General features: G+C 44.0%; 1 protein-coding gene across 2 annotated transcripts in view; it reads right to left on the bottom strand.

Moving 5' to 3' along the window:
* The window catches only part of ZC3H13 (zinc finger CCCH-type containing 13), a 1,331,719-nt gene that overhangs the window by 198,957 nt on the left and 1,108,681 nt on the right, over positions 1-24,081 (bottom strand). For both annotated transcript variants that reach the window (XM_069639959.1, XM_069639960.1), the window contains exons 15-16: positions 6,967-8,034; positions 5,248-5,739 (exon numbers count right to left, since the gene is read on the bottom strand). In XM_069639959.1, coding sequence (XP_069496060.1) covers positions 5,248-5,739; positions 6,967-8,034 — 1,560 coding nt within the window. The remainder of the gene's footprint in view (positions 1-5,247; positions 5,740-6,966; positions 8,035-24,081) is intronic.

Raw genomic sequence — 24,081 nt, 5'->3', positions numbered from 1 at the left:
TTTCGAGATTATATGGCTGCCATGGCCTCACCCACGAACTCTGTTGTGTCCTCCCCTAGGGGCTCCCCATAAATGATGTTCTTCCCCTAATACAGTTGTTAATGTCCTGTCTGCTGCCTCAGCTTCTGTATAGTGTAATTGATGCATGATGTGTTGCGCGATGATGTATGTTGCTAGTTCCATTGACTCATTGCTGGTGCCATGTGGCGCCTTGTTGGTTTCTGGTGTGTTGTCAAGACAAATAAAGTTAAAAAAAAAAAAAGAAAATGAACATAAGGAAAACACTATTAACCTTTCCCAGTACATCCATAGTAAGATGGGTTGTACTGGTTTAGTTCACAAAAATTTACTAGTAAAGTCAATGGGGACTTTACATGCCCTGGGAGACAGTAGTCAGTCCCAGGGTATGGAGTCTATGTTTGGGGGTCGCTACGACACCCCTGTGTCACTGCACGGAGGGTGCTGTGTAACACATGTGAATAAAGATGGTTCATATGGGGTTGAGAAAATCCCATAGACATTAAACACAAAAATAGCCTAGAACACACATAGCAAAAATACCTAAGAGTGGGAAAAAGAGTCTCACTCTTAGCAGGAGAAAAGAAACAAACCCTTCAAATCCAGCAAAGCTGCTCGGGGACTCTAGAGGTAAGGGAAATTAGCCATAGAATGAGAATTCTCCCTAACAGTCCTAATTGTGTGTAGTGTTCCCAGGGGGTACTGCATGCAATTCTGCCTCACAGAGATCCACCGCCCTGAACCCGAGACGTCTGTTAGGCACCATGACCCAAATCAGCCCTGATCTCCCTGAAGCTGCAATAAAAGCATTCAACTCCACATCATGGAATTTCCTGTTTGGAGTCTCGAGACGCATGAGACTGGGGGGAAGAATTCTGCAAATTTTTGAAATTACTCTATACAGATCCAGGGGCCAAAGTCTGTACCAACCAAAACTTCTCATTAGTAATAAAACTGGCTTGGGGTACTAGGCAAGGCTGCCCATTTTCCTAAATTTTATTTGCTTAAACAATTGAACTCTATGCATGCAGAATCCGACATCACGGACATAGGGGCATCCACATACAAGGACCCCCACAAATGATATCCCTATCTCATATAACTGAAGAACCCAGTAGAAAATCTACCACCTATCCTGGAGGAGGTCAAACTATTCACCCTGCATTCTGGATACAAAATAAATAATACAAAATCCGAACTGTTCCCCCTTCCTGCCACAACCGCCAAACCCACCCATTTGCAAGACATGAAATGGGCCGGAGAAACAGTGAAATATCTAGGGGTGCAGATAGTCCGCACTAGAAAAGACCTGTATGAGCTAAATCATGCAATCTCAAAACACTAGAACACAAAATGCTACTATGGGGAAAACTCCCAATCTCCCTGATGGGCTGAGTCCCTGTCCTGAAAATGATCATGGCAGCCAAACTGTTATATCTCTTCACCACAATCCGAATCTGGCCTGGCCGGAAATTTTTTACTTCGCTCCGCAGCTTGGCAACTAGATTTGTGTGGGGTGGCAAAAACACTAGGGCAAAATGGGAGTCAATCACGGAGCCATACCACAGGGGGGGCCTTGCAGCTTCTGATTTTGAGCTATACTATTTGGCTGCCCAGGCCCACCACACAAACCTATGGTATAGCAAGAACTCGCTGCATTCACATGTGGAAATTGAGAAACGATCTGCGTCACCGGCAGACGTTAAGTCCACGCTTATTTGCTCCCACAAGATCGATCCCTGTCTGTTGGACCCAATGAGTACAACGCTAGATGCCTGGAGACGCATACGGTCAAGACTACACATTGAAAACCCATACAACCGTAACATCCTGTTACGGTACACCCCAGATATACCTCTGACTATGGATGCAAACATCCAGATGGCATGGGATCCAGAGAAGACAATGAAAATGGGCGACATGTTCCCGGACGGCAAGTTTGTCTCTATCAGCGACTTTAAAGGGAAACTAGGAGGCAATCAGATAAGGACACTACAATACTACCGGATGAGAGAGGTGGTACAGTGACAATGGCCATCCTACACCAAACGAGCCGGAACCCGATGAATGCCTAGATATGCTACTACAGAACAAAGGCAGGAGAGGACTGCTGGCGAGACTATAATCCAAAATGCAGGTCTCCGCACCGGCCAACCCCAAGCTAAGAGAGCAATGGGAAAAAGACACTGAACCGGTCATAGACTAAATGAAGTGGCGGAAAATGTGCACCTCGACTAAGGAAGTTTCATTTAATGCACAGCTAAGACTAATACAATATAAAATACTTAACAAATTACATTATACACCCTGCCATATAACAAGATTTAACCCGCAAGAGCCACAAACCTGCCCAAAATGTAGAACGACAGAGGCTGACACAATACACATGTTCAGGAACTGCCCTCTGATTGCCGACTGCTGGAAGCCCATAGCAGAAGCGATGTGCGGAATGCTGGACCTAGAACCGGCTCTGCACCCGTTAAAGTACCTGCTGGGAGATATCCGCAAGGCTAACATAAAAACCTGTAGGCTATTTAACATTGGATGCTTAATCGCTAAAAAATGCATATTACTAAAATGGAGCATTTTTTCATTTCACATGCTATTCATGAGCATGTGAATCCATGCCAGACCCCCATGCTGGAGATGTTATGTACTTTTGTGTTATTGGTATCTGTATAACACATGCCTTAGGTAGTACATCCATCACTCAAAATTAGCTGCTAGGAGTTGCAGCTTTTCCCCTGAATTTGTTGATATTTTGGGAGAAGACGGTGGTGGTAACTGAAGGCTGGGTGTTGCCTACCCCGATGTGTAACAGGCATGAACGTGCTGGTCTTGGAAGCAAGACCATACAGAGCAACAGAGGTTTGAATCCCCGATCTGCGCTTAGAAACCGAACTCTGGTATTAAGCGTGTTAACAAAAACAACTATTAAAATTAAATAAAATGAAACGCTCGAAAATATTTGGGCCCCGGCATTTATTTTGTTACAAATTATGCACCGAGTTTCCAAAACAGTTTGAACAAACTCAAGCAGTTAGGCATCACTCTTAAGAGGGATGGGCACAGGTATAGGGTACATATCACTGACCAGGAATACCTAGTAAAATATTGCCCAAAAAACATTCTGAAAATGTGAATCGTGCATTAAGTTTAAGCAAAACTACAAGAAAGTAACTTTAAATATGTGTACATAAAAATAGTAAGGCGTGCAAAGTGGACAACACCACTTTAAACAGAAAACAGTTATACAATTCTATCACAAGAGGTTGTCGGAGAAATTGAAAATAAATATTTGAACTTAGGCTATGGGAATTGACTTTTTGAGCATAAACCAATAGACTATTCGCCACCAAATTGTTGTCATACCACCCAATCTCCTTAGAATGTCTTCCTTGCAGCGTACATTGGTAAGCCACCCTCTTTCCCATTTTAGCTTTGCCCCAATTCTTGTTCTGACTAGACTCATTCAAGTATGGTCAGTATGAGCTGGAATACAGGCCACTGTCTGCCTGAGACAGCTGGCAGAAGGAGAACGGCCAGCGAACAGAACATTGGACTGGTATAAACCAGTGAGGACAATGAGGCCGCTCATAAGCGATCAAATCGTCATGAGGGTGAAGGTCCAATGCACCTCCGCCAGGATCAGCAGACCAGATGTCATATTGCGCCATGAGCAGAAGTTGATATAGACAACGGAATTGCAGGGTATACACTGGTTCATTATTTCGGCGGGAGGTGGAATAAGTGTGGCATAAGGCCTAATGGTAGATTTCTATACTGTTCCATAGTCAGTGATGCTCTACAAAACTATGGGTCTGGAGAGCGGTCCAGGTCAGTCAGGTGGGGTCCTGTTAGATGCACTGCACTGAAGGCGCTGGGTGTCACCATACAAAAGTAGATGTCTATGGAGTTTGTCAAGACTCCAAAAACAGTGAAAACACATAAGAGTGGTCTCACTAACTCCAGGGTTAAAATTTAAAAGTCCCAAGTCCAGCAAAAGAGCTGGGGGTCTCTAAGGTTGAAGGTAATTATCACAGAAATGAACATTCTCATTAACATACACAAAACAGATTAGTTTAGTGAGGTAAGTGGAGCAAAAAGGCCTCACACTAAGGTTCAAAACAATAGCAACAGGCATGGAATACCATTGGCATCTATGGAAGGAAAGCAGCAAAAAGGATTTTTTCCTAAAACCTGGTATCTTGTTACTAATGTGTACACCTTAAGTCCTTATTTGACCTGATAGATTTCTGTGCATCACTTAATAAAGTACATAGTTTTTCATTATGGGTTGTCCAAATCCAGGCCTTGCGGGCTGGGATACTGATGGGTTTTCAGGATATGCATTAATATTCATGAGGAAAAATGTGCATACATTTAGAACATTATATGCATATGTATCTCATGAATATTACTGAGGGGTATCCTGAAAACCCGACATGGAGCCGGCCCTCGAGGCCTAGCCTGACTCGTGTATTTTTCCAGAGATGTCTGTGGAGTAATTGTACCTTTGTGTCGACCTTCCACCCCTACCTGAGAGTTAAGCCTTGTGGCTTGGTTCACATGACTTACCTTGAAGAGCGGTTTGGCTTCCCTTTCTTGTCAGGTTTTATCGCCCCCTTGAAGGTCAGGGGTTTTAGTTCACTCAGAGGGTGAAACAAAAACTGCCATATCAAGTACAGTGTAGCCCAAAGTAAAATACATAGCCAACAGCCATTTTTGCAATGGCTTCTGAGTGAGAAACCCCATCCAGGGAGAAGCTCTGGTGCTCAAGGAGCACCCATGCCCAGGTAGCAATAAGGGCTACTAAGGAGAGAACACCATAAATGCACTGCAGCTGCATAGGTCATTCAGTAGCAGTCCCCCTGACAGAAGAAACAGGTTAGGAACCAAAAACACAACAATAGGCTTAAGGAACTAATCAAGTTGGCAACATTACACGCCAAAAATTGAATTCTCACCAAACATGTAATCTTCAAGTTAACGCCTTAGAATAGCCATCTCTAGTGTATGTACATAAGGGACAATTTTGCTATTTTGCTATGTCTGATCTAGTGCAAGCTGGAATGACAGTTAAGAAGACCAACCCATACTTGGAACATTTTGTAAAGTGATTACTGGTAATCAGACTTGTTCTTTGGAACATTTACAAACATTATACTTTAACATATAGCACGTTTACTTGATCATCTAAATATTAATAAGCAGAATCCAAAAAAATACCTTCCAAGTTCTCTTTCTTTGCATTATTCAATTCCAGTATGTTTTCCATAACTTTCTCACTTTTGGCTTTCTCCAAGGACTCAGCATCTCGCAAGAGAACCATCTTCTCTAGTTCTCTGTCCACTTTAGGTTTCAGATCCATGAGAGAGGGAACATCAACAATTCTCCCCCTATCTCCAAGTTCCAAAGCAGGTCGGTCTCTCTCTCTATCCCGGTCCCTCTCCCTGTCCCTATCCAGATCTCTCCTTCGGTCCCGTTCTCTTTCTCGCATCCGATCTCTGTCTCTGTTCCTCTGCCAGTCTTTATCTGTATCTCGGTCCCAATCTCTTTGCCTTCCATCTCTGCGGTCACGTTCTCTTTCCCGGTCATGGTCATGCCTATCTCTTTCTGAAAGCCTATCTCTGCTGTCAAATGATCCAGATCTTGAATGACCCTGGCGGTCGGACTCAGGAGAACTTCGTCTTGAGCTATGGCTTCTTGAATCTTGACGATCTAAAGTTAATTTAAGAAACATTAAACAGGATTATGTAAAGTCACTGAGTGAGAGCATAACAAATACAAAATTACTTAAGGGTGGTAAAATGCGAAATGCAATATTTTGATCCTATTTAAAATGTAATCTAAATTGCCCATTAGTTAACATTTTATTCCTAAAATACTCAATTTGAAGCAACAAAATCACTACAACTTGGTCAATTGCCGCTGCCTCACTTCCCCACCCATGGACGATTGCATCATAAATTATAACATTCAGGTATGGACCTGCGGACAAAAATTGGGTTCTAATTACACTACATATCCAAAAGGTACTGCCCTAACTTAACGGAAATGTAGATATTGAGCACACAAATGAAGGTAAACATTAAAAGCAAAGTTACATTATGTGCTTTTTTTTTAAACTATTAGATTTACAAATTATATTCTGGGAAGCAGTGCACTGCTGCTACTAGAGTATTTCTGGACATTAGTCCCAAGTCATTAGATAGGCTAGAAGCACATATTTGGGTTGTATAACCATTACACAAGCTGACATACATTTAATACAGAGCAGTGCCTTCTAATGTCGCAAGTAGGCATTTTTCTGGATTGTGGGTGTAGGTCTAGGGACTGTGACCGAAGGCATGGCAGTTATTTATTATTGAGGTGCCATTTAGCGGTACTGTTCTGCCAGCCACAGCTGCAAACATAATCAAGGTCCAAACAATGCTTTCCAATTTTGAATGGACAGTCTGATGAGACTTAATTTGTATAGTGTTTGGTGGCAATGAGGCAGAAAAAAGGAGGCAGAAGAAAGCAGGCAGAAAATATAGGAGAGGTCTAAGATACAAGCTCATGTAACGTGCTCCTGTTTCTAAGTGGGCAAGCGTATAAGAATTCTTATAAGATTATTCCAGCTGGCAATCAACTTGAAAGATGTGGGATGTAATTGAAAAACAGTTTTAACTTATTTGATTCAGTACTTCCAATCAAAGGATTAGTGTGGAGTAAAAGAGATTTTAGACAATACTCAGTTTGCAAACATTTGGCTTTTAAACCATGCAGAAGAAATGGAGGGAGACTCGTTCCATCAATGACATCAGGAAGAGGGGACAGGGTAGCAAGAGGTTGGAAGAGGAGAGAGAAAGAGGGAGAGGCACTTTATATAAGCCTCTTCATTCTGAGTTGAGTAAAAACCTTTAACTTTGCTTACATCAAGATAAACTGTCCTCTCCAAATTACCTGAAGAGGTGCTACGACTCGGCTCTCCTCTCTTCAGCTGGTCTATTCTGGACTTGCGTTCCCCAGTTTTTTCCACACTTCTATTTCGTTCTCTGTCTCGGGAGTTGCCATGTACAGTTTTCTTCCGGACAGCCTGGTCATCTCCACTCCGATGAGCTGACTCGTTGGAGGGAGAGCGCATGCGACTGGAAGTCCGGCTTTGGTTGCTACAAATGCTGCTGCTGCGTTTCTGATCAGCAGGCCTGCGAGGTGGCAGCTCCTCAACAATAGCAACTGGAAGGTCTACTATTTCTACCTTGTTTTGAGGAGCTTTCTTGACAGGCTCTTCAATGCATCGTTCTGGAACAATAATCTCGCCACGTTCAAGTACCTCATCATCTGACCAATCGCTAAATGTATTTTCCTTTTCCTCGGGTGCCTCTACAGATGCCTTCTCAAGAACAACTTCAACTGGCTCTTCTTTCATGGTATTAACAACTGGCACAGCCACTAGTGGAGGTGCTGATGCTGCAACAAGGGCCACAGTCGCAGGTGGTGTCCTTGGGCCTTTTTTCTTCTTAATGTGTTGGGTTACTTCATCTTCAGAAACATCAGAGTCTCCTCTAGATCTTTTCCGCTTCCTTTCTGCACTTTTCTTTTTTTGGCCTCTTTTAGGTGAAAAGACTTCCACTTCCTCAGTGACTAACTCAGCGTTCAGCTTTTCCATCACAGCTTCTTCCTCCTTTTTCTTCTTTAATGCTTTCTTCAGACCTTTTGATTTTTTCTTGCTCTCTTCGTGTATTCTCTCGGAGGAATCCTGCTCCTCAGACTTGATACGAATTGCAATATCTGGTTCTTTGACCTTTAACATTTCGGCAGTGTCCACAACATGCTCCTTCTGTCTTTCTACTGAAGAGGAAATTCGCTCTTTGATTTCTGAATCATCAAATCGCTTTAAGATGTCTTTTTTATCTGGCTTTCTTTCTTCCTCTTTCCACCTTGTCGGCCTGTCATCTGGAAGGTGTGGTGGGCTTATGGACCTGCATTCTGGAGGCCGTACAACTTGACTCAACAGTCTGTGCTTTTCACCTACAGAAAGAAAATGTATTCATCAATTGAATGACGCATTCAAGAAGAATGTGCAAAAAATATTTAAAGGTGATCAGACTGAATACATTACATTAATCACTAACTTGTTTTATCGTTAGCCCTCTTTTGCAATGGGATTCTGTGATAATTATTTGAAATGGAAGTGATCTACTTTTATCCTCAGACAAAACAAAATATAGCATTTCGTAATTTCTGTATGTAACAGTAAAAAGCCAATTCCCAACCACATTATAGCAGTCCAATGACAACATTCCCTGCAACCAAGGCCCCTTATGCCTAACCAGATTACACATGAAACCAATGTTTTAATTATGCCATTTTCTCCCCACACAATTTCCCAATTTTCTTTGTTGGGATGGAACCTTTCAAGGTTACCAGTCAATTGGTCAAAAACATTTGGTCGACAGGACAATTGGTCGACACCATTTGGTCGAATGCCAAATGGTCGAATTTTTTTTTTTTTTGACCCTTTTTTTTTGGGGGGGGTCCCCAACCCCCTTTTTATTCTTTTTTTTTTCTTTCCCCACACGAAAACCCACAAAAAATATATATAAATTAAAAAAAAAAATTCGACCATTTGGCATTCGACCAAATTGCAGTCGACCAAATTGCAGTCGACCAAATTGCAGTCGACCAAATTGCAGTCGACCAAATTGCAGTCGACCAAATTGCAGTCGACCAAATTGCAGTCGACCAAATTGCAGTCGACCAAATTGCAGTCGACCAAATTGCAGTCGACCAAATTGCAGTCGACCAAATTGCAGTCGACCAAATTGCAGTCGACCAAATTGCAGTCGACCAAATTGCAGTCGACCAAATTGCAGTCGACCAAATTGCAGTCGACCAATTGACAGGACACCACCTTTCAAATAGTTTTTTTTATATAGAGGTTCTGGCAGTGAAAACGTGGAGTTGTAATCTGCTACCGTTGCCTCAGCTAAGTAGCTAAAGAGGGAAATATGTTCAGAAGCAGCTGGTTTAAAATATGTAGATATTCCATAGGTGAGATGCCCTCATTGATAGCTAGCACACTGACTGACTAGCCATGCCACTATTTTAATATCACAGGTAGTTACTTAGTACCATACCTTTCCCTCAAAGAACTTGCAGATGTATCAAAAATAAATTAGAGGAAGCAGCTAGGTGATGTAGTCATGCATTGTGAGAAGCATGGCTCTGCTTATCTCATTTATCTAGACCAGACATGTTTAACCTCTATGTATGTGCACATCAAAGTTGTACTTGACGGGAAGCTGCCAGTGGGCAGGTCCAGGGCATACTTGTTCAAGAGACTTCAAGGTGTTTGTCCGTGTGATCCTCTTCCTTCCAGCAATACAGACTAATTTGAGCTAGCTCTATGGTGCCTAAACTAATAGGGACAGTGTCTAAGTGGTAACATTTCAACTCTTAAGTTGTAAACTCCGCTGAAATGGTTATCCCCTTCTCATATACGGTGTGGAGTAGCCCATAAAGGTGATGCAGATGTGTAGATCGGGGTACAAGGTGCATGTACCCTTACAGCACCAAGATGTTCTTAGTGTCGCCAGTCTCACCCACCACCCGTGTCCAAGAGCCCTGGTACTAAGCCCACCACCTTTCCCTTTACTCAAGCAGGGATCTGAATAGGTAGTGCGTGGTCTCAGCAGGTAAAATACCAGCACAGAGCCATCCCTCAGTATCCGCAGCTTTTCATACTGGTGTTCATCCTTTTTAATGGATTGCCTCAAATATAAGAACAGGAATCCTACATTCATTGATCATTATGTAGCCAGAAGAGGAGAAATGAGATCATCCTGTTGCTGATACAACATGATGCACCACCTGGGCAGGGTGGCACCACCTTGGACGACCACCTCACAATCACGTGGCTCTTTCCTTCTTTTAAACAACATATTCGGGGGCCTTTTAGGGAATGTGACAGGCATACCCCCTGAATGAGGTGCTGTTCTTAAAACACATTGCAATCATCACTCTTTTTCTTATCAAATAGGTACAAGTCAATCTCCCATCATTGTGTTCAGCCTGGGCATTTGTCATATGGCATTAGACAGGGTGCTTCAATATTATCTGTGTTATTTAAACTTCATTCATGACAATTTCTGGATTTCATTCACTGCACAAGGCACTCTACCTTTATTTTTCACACATTCAGGGCATGTGCAAATGCTTCTAGGACAAAAAACAATCATGCCTTTACATTTGCACTTAAATCTTGCATCGATGCAATATACAATAAGGTTATAAGTAACTGTAAAAAACGTAACCATACAATTAGATTATTTTTGGTCTATAAGCCAGTCCCAGGAATTGTTTTATTTTTTGCAATACTGAAACTGTACAAACCCAGGGCAGAATGGCGAGCACATTTTGGGATTAAGCTAGTTGGTTGAAGTACTGCTTAAGACAGACACCAGAGGAATGAATACTTAAGCAATATGACCCGAGGAGGAGGGCCATTACCAGTCGAGGGTCATATTGCCATTAGTATCCTGGCACATCGTACCGGGGTACTAATTGCAATTTTGCTCAAGTCGAGAAACAGCGCTGTGACCATTTCTCCACTCGAGAAAAAAAAAGAACAAAAAATGTATGCTGGGGATCAGTAGAAGGCACTACACGTAGTTCCTTCTCCCCTTCCATGGCAGGCATTTAGTTGAATGGCAAAAAAAGTAAACAAATGACCATCATGGAAAGGGAGAAGGGACTATGTTTAGTCCCTTCTCCCTTGCCATGGCAGCCTGAAGGGAGAAAGGAATCTGACGTGCCGCCACGTGATCGGGATTATAGACTAAGTAAGTTTAGAAATTGCTTCAATCGGAGCATAGATTTCATTTTCTATTTGGCGCACCGGGTACTAATGTTTAAATTGCAGTGGCTGACGCTGACCACAAGATGGCCAAAAGTCTCTCTCCTTTGACAAAGTAAGTATGCTATTCCCATTTTCACAAAGTATTCAATTGGTATCAAGTGTACTGTGACAAATCCAGATGAGCCTCTTTAAGGCTATGTAGTTGACCCCGCTAAGCAGAGCCACCCTAGGCATCTGGCAAGCGGTACCTCACTGCGAGCGACTCCTCTCTAGGTGACAAAGACTCCCCATCCCCATGAGGAACTCCCTATATGAGAAACACTGTTCGCTTATATGGGAATTAGGGTCCCTGCACTTATTGCTGTATTGCCTTCAACAACCAGTAATACGATTTCCATAATGATGGATTTCACATAACCAAATAAGAGAAACAAAATGCCCCTTTAAGAGTTGGCTGCAAATTTAAAGAGACTAAGAAACCAAAGAGAATGACAGGGAGAACCTTACGTAGAGCGAGAACCTTATGCAGAGGCAAGCCTTTGACGAAGATATGTCCTCGAGGGGCGGAGTGCTTGTGGGCCGCAGAGCCAGCAGCAGCACGAGAGAACCAAAGGAGCATTGACGAATGCCGGAAGGCTGGCAAAGAGAGCAGTGAAGTAACCACTACAGGGTCAGGGTGGTGAAGACAGTCTCACTTGAAGGCATGACCACGGCGTACCCATGGTGGGCATGGAGTCCACGAACGAACGCTGATATCAGACGCATCAGGAGGCACGAGTCCTCCGCTCCGCCTCTGTGCGCTGAGACTGCTGAGGCATGCAGGTTGAGAAACAGACATGAGAAACCCGAGACTGTAACCAGGGTAAAACGCCCTAGCGAAACGCCAAACCCTGAGAATCAGACGAACACTGAAGATGATAGCAGGGTGGTCCATGGGAGGCAATTGGAAACAAGTGAAGTAACTGTGGTTATGGGGGCCCGAGAAACCCAAAACAAACATTGGTGAGGGCCACGATTGTTGCAAAGTATAAGAAATTAGAAGGGTCTGGCGAGCCCTATAAAACACAATGTGAAAGTAGTTAATAGAACAGAATCTGGAGGAGAAACCACAAAAAAGGCATACAAGGATTTAGAGAAAGGATACAAGAAGGATCCAGGCGTATAAAAATGTTAGGACTTTAAATGTACACCATGAATTACAGATTCTGATGAGGATTGTGCAAGGATGATTAAGGAATTTTCTTTATGGACTTTAAATAACCTTTTTTTCATTGGAACTATTATCATTACGTTGAGAAGAAGCACAGTGAGCTCAATCAGAAGCACAGTCCTCTGGTCTTTAGATTCATTTTTTTTTAAAGTGGAAGGGCCAGATAGAATTAGGTTTTGGACTGAGAACATATATTTGTTTTTGTTAGCACCCTTAGTTTATTTTGTTAGACAGGGAAAATCCCTTTAGCAACAGGGATAGATAGGCCTTTTCTTATTTAATTTATTAAAGAACTACTTGAAATGTCCTCAGTGCGTCTGACTCCTCCAGGTTCGCCACAGTACATTAAACATTTCAGGGATTGCATCAATAGTTGACATCATAACACAAGATAACCCATGTATTGGCTGAAGTAAATTGACATTTTACATTCCTTTGGAATCAATTTGTCTGGATTGATGCAAGACTAAAGTAATGTACAAAGCCTAGAGGAAGCTGTTGCCACGTTTCTAGTGAAGCAGATAGACAATGGAATCCCTACCTGGCTCATTAAGGCAATAAACAGATAGTTGTTAGGGAGAATTCTCAGCAATATGCTAATTCCGTCCACCTTATAGACCCCCAGCAACTTTGCTAGATTGTGAAGACTTGATTTTTTCAACCTGGTGAGAGTGAGACCCTTTTCCCCACTCTCTCATGTATTTTAATGTGATTTTGTACACCGTTTCTTTGGTTTTGGTGTCTGACAAACTCCATAGGCATCTTTTACATTGTGTCACACAGCACCTTCAATGCAACGACACAGGGAAGTCTTTCAGATTTCCCTAATGTTTAACTACCTTCTCCTGGTTAAACTACTTTTTCCAAGAGCAGTAAAGTGAAATTGACTTTACTTACATTTGTAACTTTCTAGACCCAGCACACACTATCCTACAATAGGGTGCTGAAGGGGTTACCTTGTATTCCCTTTGTCTAGCTTCTCATGTAAAATGTTTATGTTACCCCCCTTCTCATTGAATGGCTGGTGGCAGTGGTTTCGTTTTAACTACCATGGTGTGCATTTAACTCGGGCTGCGTTCGCAGCTGCAGTAAAGCACCCTAGTGTGCTATTTTTGTCAAAAAGGCCCAGTCTTTTTTCGCCATTTCTTTGTGGAAAGGTCCTTCTTGAGATTTACTCTGCGTACCAAACCAGGTTTGGTCCCATTGTTAGCTTTGCCTTTGGCGGGATTCACAAGTGAAGCCCGCCTCTGGCTCCAGGGTGTCTGGGGTAGGCAGGAAGTGAGGGAGGTGCCTGAAACTCCCTGTGCTTACTCTCCTAGGAGACCCAAATGCACTCTGTGAAGACTGGCTGGCTGACTGTCCGTCAAGGACAGCCACCCTGCTGGGTGATTGACAGCTAGGCTGGAATGAATGGGAGAGAACTGAATAAAAGTCGAGTCTTTTGGCTTGGAAGGCAGAGCCGACCACTGGATGAAGGAACTGAAGAAGAACTTGAAGGACGCCTGCTGCAACTCCTGCACTGTTGGTTTGCCCGGTGAAGCCCTCCTGCAGTGCCGAAATGCCAAGTTCGCATCGACAGAGAAGCCCCTGCAAGGAGGACTTCTCCCCTTGAGTTGGTGAGACCAATCAACTCCAAAGTAAGCCACCTGGACATCCATCTCAGAGCTCGTTGAATTTCCACAGAGTTGCTGCTGGAAACCGTATAGCCAGGGAGAGGAACACCAGATTGTGTGTGTTGCTTTTAAGCTGGCCAAGAGCTCCAGGAAGATCCTACGGACTGCGAGGAAGCAGGACTGATAGAGCGGGACCCCAGAAGCAAGAAAAGTCCACCTCGACAGCGAGGAACCGCGGTGTTCCTATTTGCGGTAGACGCGAGGAGCTAAAACACTGAACAGCCACTGAAAATGAAGTTTGCCGGTTGCGAGTTTTGACAGTCCCAGTACAGTGCAGGAGTCCCGACGTCCTCCCCACGACTGAGGCCCAGGAACAGTGAGATCTGCAGAGCGGAACAGGAGTCATCTGCTGCATCTTTTCTTCATTTTAAAGGTACTGTAAAAAGTCTGAGAGAACTTACCTCTTACTGTAGAGTTGCTTGCATCTTTTACTACTCGCAAGTCTAATCAGCTTGTGGCCCTACATTTGATTCTTCTTTTCTTCAAAGACTTCAAAAACATTGTGCAAAGACTTTCTACTTACCGACAAAGAAGTGCTTCAGCTTACATAGACTTTAGCCTATTGATTTTGGCTTGGCCTCTTCCACTGATTGAACTCTTATTAGAGGATCTGAAAGTATTTGCCTGCTTAAGAATATTTGTGGTCTCTTGTTTGTTCTAAATAATCTTTTCCTTTGACTTTTACTATATGATCCTAAATGCAACAGTGATATATTAACGTCTGAGCACCCTAGCAATTGAAGTCAGCTTAGGGTGTAGGTCGTGTCTGTGGGCCATCCCAAAAGGGTATCTACTGATTTAGAGATATTAAGAGTGTGTATTTTATGAAGTGTATGTATTTGAGGGTTACTATTATGTTGCTCCTTCTGAAGGCTTATTCTAACTGACTGATAAATTAATAATTGTTTATTCAAGAAACCTTGAATGTAAGAGCTTATTTGAATACTTGCAACTGTAAATCTCTGTGTAACTCCACTACAGCTCACATTGACCCTTCTAGAGATAAGCCTGGCTGCTCAACACGCTACCAAAACTGTAGTACAAGCTTATACCAAAGGTTGGGTTTACTATACCTGTGGTCAGAGTTGTTTGTAGTGTTCCCAGAGGCTACTGCATACAAACTTTGCCTAACAATAGTGAAAATCTTCAGACACCAACCTACAAGAAAAAAACTATCGGAGCTTTATTGAGAGGGGTTGACAAGAGAAAGGTGCAGACATTAGGAACTCTTCGTCTAGAAAGCAAGCACCCTCCCTCAAACGTAGGACTGAAACCGTGGTGTCAAATTGACATGAGTATTAAGAAAGCTGTGTACATTTAGTGCATGCCCCCTAATCTGGATATGCATTAAGAAGGCCTTTAGAAGATGGAGGATTCTAGCAATAAGCAAATTCCCAATAGCTATCTCTACCTGGCGCAGCCAAACGGATACCACTCACTCCTCGCTTCTATAAGAGTAAAACCTCCGGCCCCCCCTCGAGCTGGGCTCTTTGCCAAGTATAATTCAGTCAGGCTATTGCAGTCCTAAACGAATAGGGCCTTCACGCTGCAGAACCTCGGACGACAATGCTTTTGGCAATCCTGTGATACATGGCTGTAGCTCGGTGTTGAGGAGTAAGTAGCCAGTCGATCTGCTCCTGTTGTGTCAATAGAGCCCTGGCGCTGTAGACCAAGGTGGTAGCTCAGGAAACAGACACCTAAGGTGTTTAAGGCAGTCAAAGGAACCCATATGATAAAGGGCTGCAGACATGTGCTGTGGATTACTCAAAGGAAGCTTGGGACTTTAGAACATCTGTGTCTATCCTGGCCGCAGGCACCCAGTGTGGTGTAAAGTAGTTAAGAGAAAGCACCATGATACATAGCTTTAGGCCTGTACACTTTGGAGCATAAACTGCGACTCAAAGCTGTGGAAGTTTGAGAGCATTGTGTATTTATTGGTGATGAGGCATCGGTAGGGGTCTTGGTGTTCTCTCAGGTGAATCGCTCACCCAAGTGAGAATGGACTCCAATTCCTGTTCCAAAAGACCATTGAATGCAACCAAGAGCGGTTAGTGGCAATCATCCAAACTATGCAGTGTTTGACCGGGCGGTCTGTGTACTTTTAAGAGTGCAATAATCTGCAAAACAATTTGATGCAATCTGTACTCTGAATTCAATCAATGCTAGTTAGGAGTTTATAACATATTTCAAGTAGGATTTTGAGTAGCCAGCAAATAATTTTTGGTTTAACAGCTCAATTAAAACACATTCACAATAGATCATTATAAATAGACAATTCCTGGTCTTATGAAAACCAGAGAAATTAATTAACACCGTTGTTCATTACTACAGTTTTGATTGAGTTTCATGAGAAGATTACGCAATTTTTTAAGAACCATTTCTTGCACCATTAAATCCCCCCTCTTTATATTATCTGCGCTAACAGTCGCAATGTGAAGACGTCATTGTGCAGGTGTTGTTACTGCATGAATCACATAGAACATTTAAAAACAGAGTGCCCGTGCATGGCATCTGGTACAAAGCCAAGCACGCTCAAACTACACTTGATGCAACCTTCCAGCTACGAATTAGGTGAGTTAGTTCATATAGTCACTTCTGCATCATAGTATAAGGCTTGATTGGATTGAATTGAATGAAGCATTTGAAAATGGGAATTTTTCTACTAGATGCTATTTTCTAATTGAAGTAACTTGGGATATAAGGGCATCAGGTTGGTTGGCCTGATGCTTCCTTATTACATCAAAAAGGTTGACGTTTGTAACACTAAGCCTACATTAGAACTTCATGCACATGCCCGGGGAAAGCTGCTGCTTTCCTGGGCTTGTGAGCCGTTGTGCGTGTGTGGCCCAAGAAGGGGCCTGGGACCGCCTAGTCCCAGTCCACATAACTGATGCCAGAAGTTTGCTACTGCCGTGGATGTCAAAGCAGTAGTTGCCCCTGATTGGACACCTGCTGGCTGTTTGAATGGTGGGGATCATTATCATTAGTGGGCTTGGACTTGCTTCCAGCTCGGATTTTGGATAAGAGGACGACTCCTGCAGCCATTCAGGAGATCTACGAAGGAGCCAAGAATCCTTCGAAGAAGAGCAGCCCGTTGATGACCTAAGAACGACTTCAGCAGTGGTCCAGCAGCCTCTACAGTGACCGGCTTAGTGAAACCCTGCTCCTCTGCCTGATCTCCAGAGATCCTAGTCAGTGCTTCAGCCCTTGGACAAGTGGGGCCAACTAGTCTCGACACCTGCTCAAAGATCCAGCCCTTCAGAAGTGTTGCTTGACAGCCAGGTGGAATGACCTGCTCCCCAGTGGGCTACCTCGCCAGAGCCATCACCTTCTGAATTCAAACCCAGAACATTGGTGGGCGATAGCCTGTGGCACAAGTTGCCTTCTCCCCGACATCCAGCTTCCTATCTTCAAGGGAACCTGGTCCTGGGGCAGCTTCTGTGACTGGACGGACGCCTGTCGTCACCTGCAAATGGTGTTGGTCACTAGAACTCGTCTTCCTCCATCTTGGCAAGTGTCCTGAAGAGGTCTGCACTGTTAGAATCCACATTTCTTCACTGACAGGGATATCATCTTGTAGTTGCAACCGACTGGAAGACTCCTCGAACCTGCAACCCCATGGCACCTCGCACTGGAACAAAGGATGGTAGAAAGCGCTCCCAGTGACCCATCGGGATCCCTCTGGAAAATCAGAGTCAAGGGGTTAAGTGAGCATAACTGTGCCTGCCCCAACCAGTTATCCATAGGATGACATTGGGAACAAGTCCCTTTGTCTCCCATCTCCCTCTTACTTAGCTTTGGTCGCCTAACCTAGGTCAAGTATCCAGTCCCTGGGTTAGCTTTGGGTCTGGAAGAGAGAGGAGAGCTTACCTGTCTTCTCCTAAATTGTTGTTGAATTTTTTAAATCGTTTGAAAAAAAAAAAAACCACCATCACAAGGCTATTGCATCCTTTTAAGAGAACGCATACATGTGAGAAACTTGTATAGGAACCTGTGACGTTTGGGCACTAGGCGCCATACATCTTAGGTCTGGACGTCTAAAGAAAGGGATAATGTACGAGTAATTGGTGCCCATCATTTTACTAAAACTGCATTACTTAATAGCATTATCTATTTAAGTTATTTGATGATGTACATTAAGTGAGCCTAATGGCGATTGTATATATTTGCATTATAGAGTATTGTGTGATAGCACTATCTGCTAGTTTCATTTTTTAGGCTATGTTCTAAAGGCATCCACAAATAACTATTGTTATAACTGACTGTCTAATCAGAAATATTGTGTGCCATTCTGTGTGGACTCATTAAGGGCCCCTGACCATGCACACTCTCCTGAGATTAAGCCTCGACTGCTCTCCATTGCTACCCTGATTTGGTTTTGGCTAAACTCGCAGAACTCCCTATTCACCATAAGTGGGGTGGCCTCCTAAAGTCTGACCACCGGGGCTCATTTTAGAAATCCATCTCAACACTTAAGGACAGAGAAAAAAGGTGAGCCACCACTATTGAAAAATAATGTTTGCCATTACGTGGTTGTTAAAATGGATTTCTAGAATCTGGCCTAGCGGACAGATTTTAGGAAGTTATCCTAGTTATAGTAAACAGGGGAAATCTGAGAGGTTAGCCAGACCCAATCAATGTAAGCGTGGAGAGTGGTCAAGGCTTAATCTCAGGAGAGTGGGTCAGGGGTCCACAACGTTTCCAAACAGTGATGGACACATTTCAATTTAGATGGGTAGTACAAAATATTATATTTATTAAAGGGCCGAAACACACACTTAGAAATTAAATAAGCAGGTAGTAATATCATGCAACACTCAGGTTAATAAACATATATAAAGTCACCTTTAGATTCTTAGAAATGCAATCAATAACAGACAACAAAAAAAAGGCAAGGAGTGATGTATTGGAATTAAAACAATTCACAAGAATGACACCCTAACTTTTTAAGTCCAATACCTATGATGTATGTATGGGGTCTTGTGCCCAAAGGTCACACCTTTTTTGGAGAAAGCAGGCCTTGCACATTTTTAAAAAAATCCCACTTGACTTGCAGGATGCGTTCCTTAGTTTACATACTTGACCTAAGAGAAATGCAGTTGCACCATGGTGACAGGCGACAAAATATTTACCAGTGTTTTCTGTAAAATGGAGCATGTCACCATAAGCACACTTCATATTTGGTGCAATTTTGCCATCAAAAGGCCAGCCATGCACAGTGATAATTTGATTTGCCAACTACTGCAAACCAAGTTGGTTTGCAGTAAACGTCAAATAAAAGTTTCAAACATCCCCATATTCGCCAGTAAGGTTGCGTACCATGCAAATGGTACTCGCCCTTCATAAAATCTACATGCCAATGCAAGTGGGTGAGTAGATTTTACGAGACCTGGAAAGGGCAGGTGTAGGAGGAATTCTTGTGGTGGTGAAATGATCCAGAAGATATTCAACATTACAGGTAGCTACAATTATAGTCCTTTCTTTCAGATACAGTATTTCAGATCAGATGATCAAAAGGCGATGGAATGGAATAACCGAAATGTATTCTAAGGAGAACAGGGGGAGGTGAATGTGTTGCAATTACTTATCCCCCGACTTTGATTTTCCCAGGTGACTATGTGGGTCGACTAGGGTGGGGGCACGGGAGGTAGGTTTTCCTGAAGTTTGTTCCACTGTAGGATGCCTGTGGGTTGCGGGTCCGAGGATTTCTCTGCTCGCCTGCTGGTGTAGGACGCAAACCACAGTGAAGAAAGCAAGCAGGAGTCACTGCTGCAGGGATCTCTTGGACACCTCACAGGACACAGGGAAGCTACTTCCGCTGACAGGCACCGCACAGCGAAGATGACACACATTTCTCCAGTCAAGGTCGAAGAATACATTGCAGAGCAGCATCCCTTGAAGCTGAAACTCGTCAGGAAGGCAAATTGTGGCAAGAGCTAGCGACCACCAAAGTTCCAGCGATGAACACAGAACAGTGACGATTCTACTGAGGTAGCCCACTGGAGTGCTGGTCAGTCCTCGGGGTGGTCTAGGGAATCAGGATGGCTGGATCCTCGTGAATGTGCAGAGACTGGTTGGTCCCACCAATACAAGGCTTGAAGCACCGTTCAAGGCCTTCACAGATCAGGTAGTCTAGCAGGGCTTCGCCAGGCCAAACGCAGGAAGGAGATGGTGGGCCTCTACGGGAGTCGTACACCGATCTTCAGTCAGCTGCTCTATTACACAGGATACTTGGATCCAACACTGATCTGCCAAAATAGCTGCAAGTCCAAGCCCACCAATGGTAAGGGTCTGCACCATTCAAACAGCCAGCAGTGGTGCAATTAGGGGCACGATATGTCAGGACGACAGGCGAGCAAGGAGACGTGACAGGACCCTGGAGAAGACTTTCCAGTTCGGGCTGGAAATCCAAGAGACATAGGCACATATGAAAGCAACCAAATAGCTCAAGACTGGGGTGATACAAAAGTATCTCCACTGCATTGCAAGATGCTGTATGCACTGTCAAAAAGTTACCAAAAAGGTAAAGGGTAGAAAGACATAAGGGAAACAGTTACCTAGTACTGATAGTCTGAAGGACTGATTAGTTTCCCCGTAACAAAATGAGCAAAAGGCCAGGGGAGTGAAGCTGAAGGCTTCACTTCTCTGTAAAATGTCAGGACATGGTGAAAAGCAAAATGTTTGGGAGTCCATAGAATATGGAAAGAAAAATTGCCTAAAGAGAAATCTCTAACAGTGGTCCCTTTGGAAGCTGAGACACACTTTACCATTCAGACTGAACAGAAGCTCTTTAAGTGGCTACCGAACACGAAGAGTACGAATCCTAGATTGCTCACAGGTGATCCATTAGCCTTCATGGGTTTCACTTCACTGTTGAGCATAGGCTAGATCCCCAACATAGCAATGCTGATGGTATGTTCAGGATGTATAACTGAATGGAACTAGAAATTGATCCAGCAGTGGATCCTGCTGTCCTTAGTCTGGAGGCAGCGCGCATAAGCTTTATCAGCGTTTCCTGCATAGATATCTATGGAACCCTTCCACCCCAAAACCCTTTGCTGTTTGAACAGATTCTAAAATGCATTTGTTTGGAGGCAAGGATCCGTCGCTATTGTTACCACAATAAACACAAGAAAGGTAACGCGACTCGAAGTAGACATTTTTATCAATGTTTGAATTCTCTTGATGAGTACAAGGTCCAATACGCGACCTCCCACTTGGCGGACTCCCTCAACTGTCACAGTTGGAATCCTCCAGTCCACCACATTCCACCCAGATGGGAAGCCACTCAGCTGGTCCCGACTTAAAAGAATGAACACTGCACTTAATCTAAACATGCTGAAACACATGCTGATACACTCCTAACACCCACCTTCCTTCCACCGAACATTTCTAACACCTCCATCCTTCACCAGAGTCATCCTTACTTTACTCTATACACTTCCACTTTTACCAGGATGAAGGTACCCAGATTTTTGACCAACTCCCACTTGTTGTCTTTGCTGTGCAATTTAATCTTTATCAAATCACGTGAATTCACATGTACATCTCTCGATTACTTTATCATCAAATCTCACCTTTCTCTTCATCTCACTCTGAAGAATTCTATCCTGCACTTTGCTCACATCAACACCACCACCACCACCACCACCACCACCACCACAACTCAACCTTTCTATCCAACCAGGACACAAAAATCAATTGGGTTTTCTGCCCCTCAACAATTCAAACGGCCAAACCCCTGTCCCTGTATGAGGGGCTAACCTGTATTGGAAAACCCTCTCCATTGCTGCCTTGATCCAGTCTCAACCTGCAGCCACCGCTATCCTTATAACATCCATCAAGGTGCGATTAAAACTTTCCACGGAACCATTCCCTTGTGGGCGATAAAGTGCTATGGTCACCTGTTGCACACCATACCGCTCTAGAAATTGCTTGAACTCCCTAGACACCAACTGAGTTCCATTATCAAACAAGCATCTCCTGTTACAAACCTCTCTCCAAAACAATGGCTCCAAAAACCTTATTATGCTTTTTGAACTTAAATCCCTTGACACACAACTCCAGCCATTTTGACACTCAATCCATCACAAAAAACAGATAACAGTCCCTTGCACCTCTGATGCTGAACGGCCCCAACAGATTCAAAGCAATCTCATCCCACGGCACTTTAGGCACCGCCCGAATCTTCATAGGCGGTGTAAAAACGTGCAATCCTTTGTCCCCTTCCACACAATCCATAAAATCCTTGACCTTTCACCTCATCCATACCAAGTCACCAGAAGTCACCCCTAATCGGCGCCTTTGTCCGGTCTACACCCAAATGTCCTCAGTGACCTAATCTCCTGACGGTCTCCCTCAACTCCACCGGAAAAAAACACTGTCCTCTGCACACATATTCATCCATCAGACACAATTTGTTTTCGCACCTTCCGGTACATCTTCATTTAAAACATTTCACTCATCCCTCTCCAATTATTCTGCAGCAACTGCACAACTGTTGGATACACATCATCGTTGGCACAAGCCTCATCCCACTCCATGTGCTTCACACACACCAGTACCTGAAATGTACCTTCTACTTCCTTATACTCAACACTTTCTTCCCATTCCTCCATCACTGATGTGATTGCTGCTCTGCATAGAGCATCCAAAACCACATTGTGCCTTCTCTGTATTTGTTCAACCTGGAACTTGCAATCCTTGCATACTGCTCACCCACTTCATTATTCTCAGAGATACTCCCTCCAGTCTACCTTTATTGAAAATGCTCACCAATGGTTTGTTTTCAGTCCTAACACTTAACTCCCCTTTCTTAAACTTGTTCACCGCCCACACACATGCAAGTGCTTCACTTTCCACCACCGAGTACTTACTGTGATGACTTCTGTGATGATTCCCGGCTGTAACAACCTCCCATGTGGACGGCAGCCGCTACCTGATCCTGACCCTGGGGACGGCTATATGAGGGAGTATCACATGGGGGGAGACAACCTCCGGGGAGATGTCATGGCTTCATCGAGTGAAACATGGTATACCCCAATTTCTCTTGAAAATAACTCTCCCAAATCAAATTTCCTAATGGCCTATTGTTACGTATGGAACAAGTTACTTACCTGTAACTGTTGTTCTCCAGCATGGGTCTGGCATGGACTCACATGCTCATGAATATCCCCCGTCAGGCTGGGAATCCTCGGTAAAGAAAAAAATCAGTTTCAGTTTAACTTCGGAACGGTCTTTCGCCTAACAACCAATCACTGGTCTCTGGGTCATACTGACCCCAGCCAATGACTGCCCTCTACCTAAACCCCTCCTCCAGCAGCCATCTTCAGGTTTGGTAGCACGTAAAGTGCATTAGGACCAAGAAAAGAGCCGCAGAGGGGTAGGTGGAAGGGTTCGCATGTGAATCCAGGTAAGTAACTTGTTCCTTCTCCAGCATGGGGTCTGGCATGGATTCACATGCTCATGAATAAAGAATACATAGCAGTACACACATGCACAACCACGGGAGGTGGCAAGACTCAATATTAAGCATTTCAACATCTCAACATTAAGCATCTCTTACCTCCTCACCAGGCTCACCTTTAAGCAAATAGGTTGCGCAGCACTGCTTGGCTGACTCTGGACTCCTCCTTGGAATCCCAGTCGATGGGACCTCGTTAAGGTGTGCGTCGACCTCCACGTAGCAGGCCTGCAGATGTCCAGCAGGGGCACACAAGACAGGAACGCTGTGGTTGCAGCGATCACTCTGGTCGAATGGGCTCTCGGGCGGCCAGGCAACGGTCTGTTGGCCAACTGGTGACAATGGGTGATGCAGCCGGAAAGCCACCTGGAAATGGAAGCCTTAGAGAGGGCCTTCCCTTGATTGACAAGGCTGAAGTTCACAAACAACTGTGATGTCTTTCGAAAACACTTTGTGCGGTCCACGTAGAACTTCAGCGCTCTAGCCACATCCAACGAGTGCAAAGTCCTCTCAGCCGGCGACGGAAAGAAAAACAGGTAACACCAAGGGCTCGTTGAGATGGAAGTTAGATGGCACCTTGGGCATGAAGGAGGGGTGTGTTCGCAGCATCTCCCTCGTATCGTGGAATGTCAAGTAAAGTGGTTCACAAGAAAGGGCCTGCATCTCTCCCACTCATGCGGAGGGGATGGCCACAAGAAACACTGTCTTCCACGATAGAACCTTCAGCTGTGCCGAATGCATAGGCTCGAATGGAAGACCCATAAGCCTAGTTAGCACCACATTGAGCTCATACGCCGGGGCTGGAGCCTTCAACGGCGGGAACTGTTGGGGAGAATTCTCTGTTTAGGCTGAATTCCCTAACCTAGTGAGT

Source organism: Ambystoma mexicanum, chromosome 7q, assembly GCF_040938575.1.
Source record: "Ambystoma mexicanum isolate Mex_15411 chromosome 7q, UKY_AmexF1_1, whole genome shotgun sequence".
In the NCBI taxonomy this organism is placed as follows: Eukaryota; Metazoa; Chordata; class Amphibia; order Caudata; family Ambystomatidae; genus Ambystoma; species Ambystoma mexicanum.
Note: the sequence above shows the minus strand (reverse complement) of the source record. Positions and strands in the feature narration are given on the sequence as shown.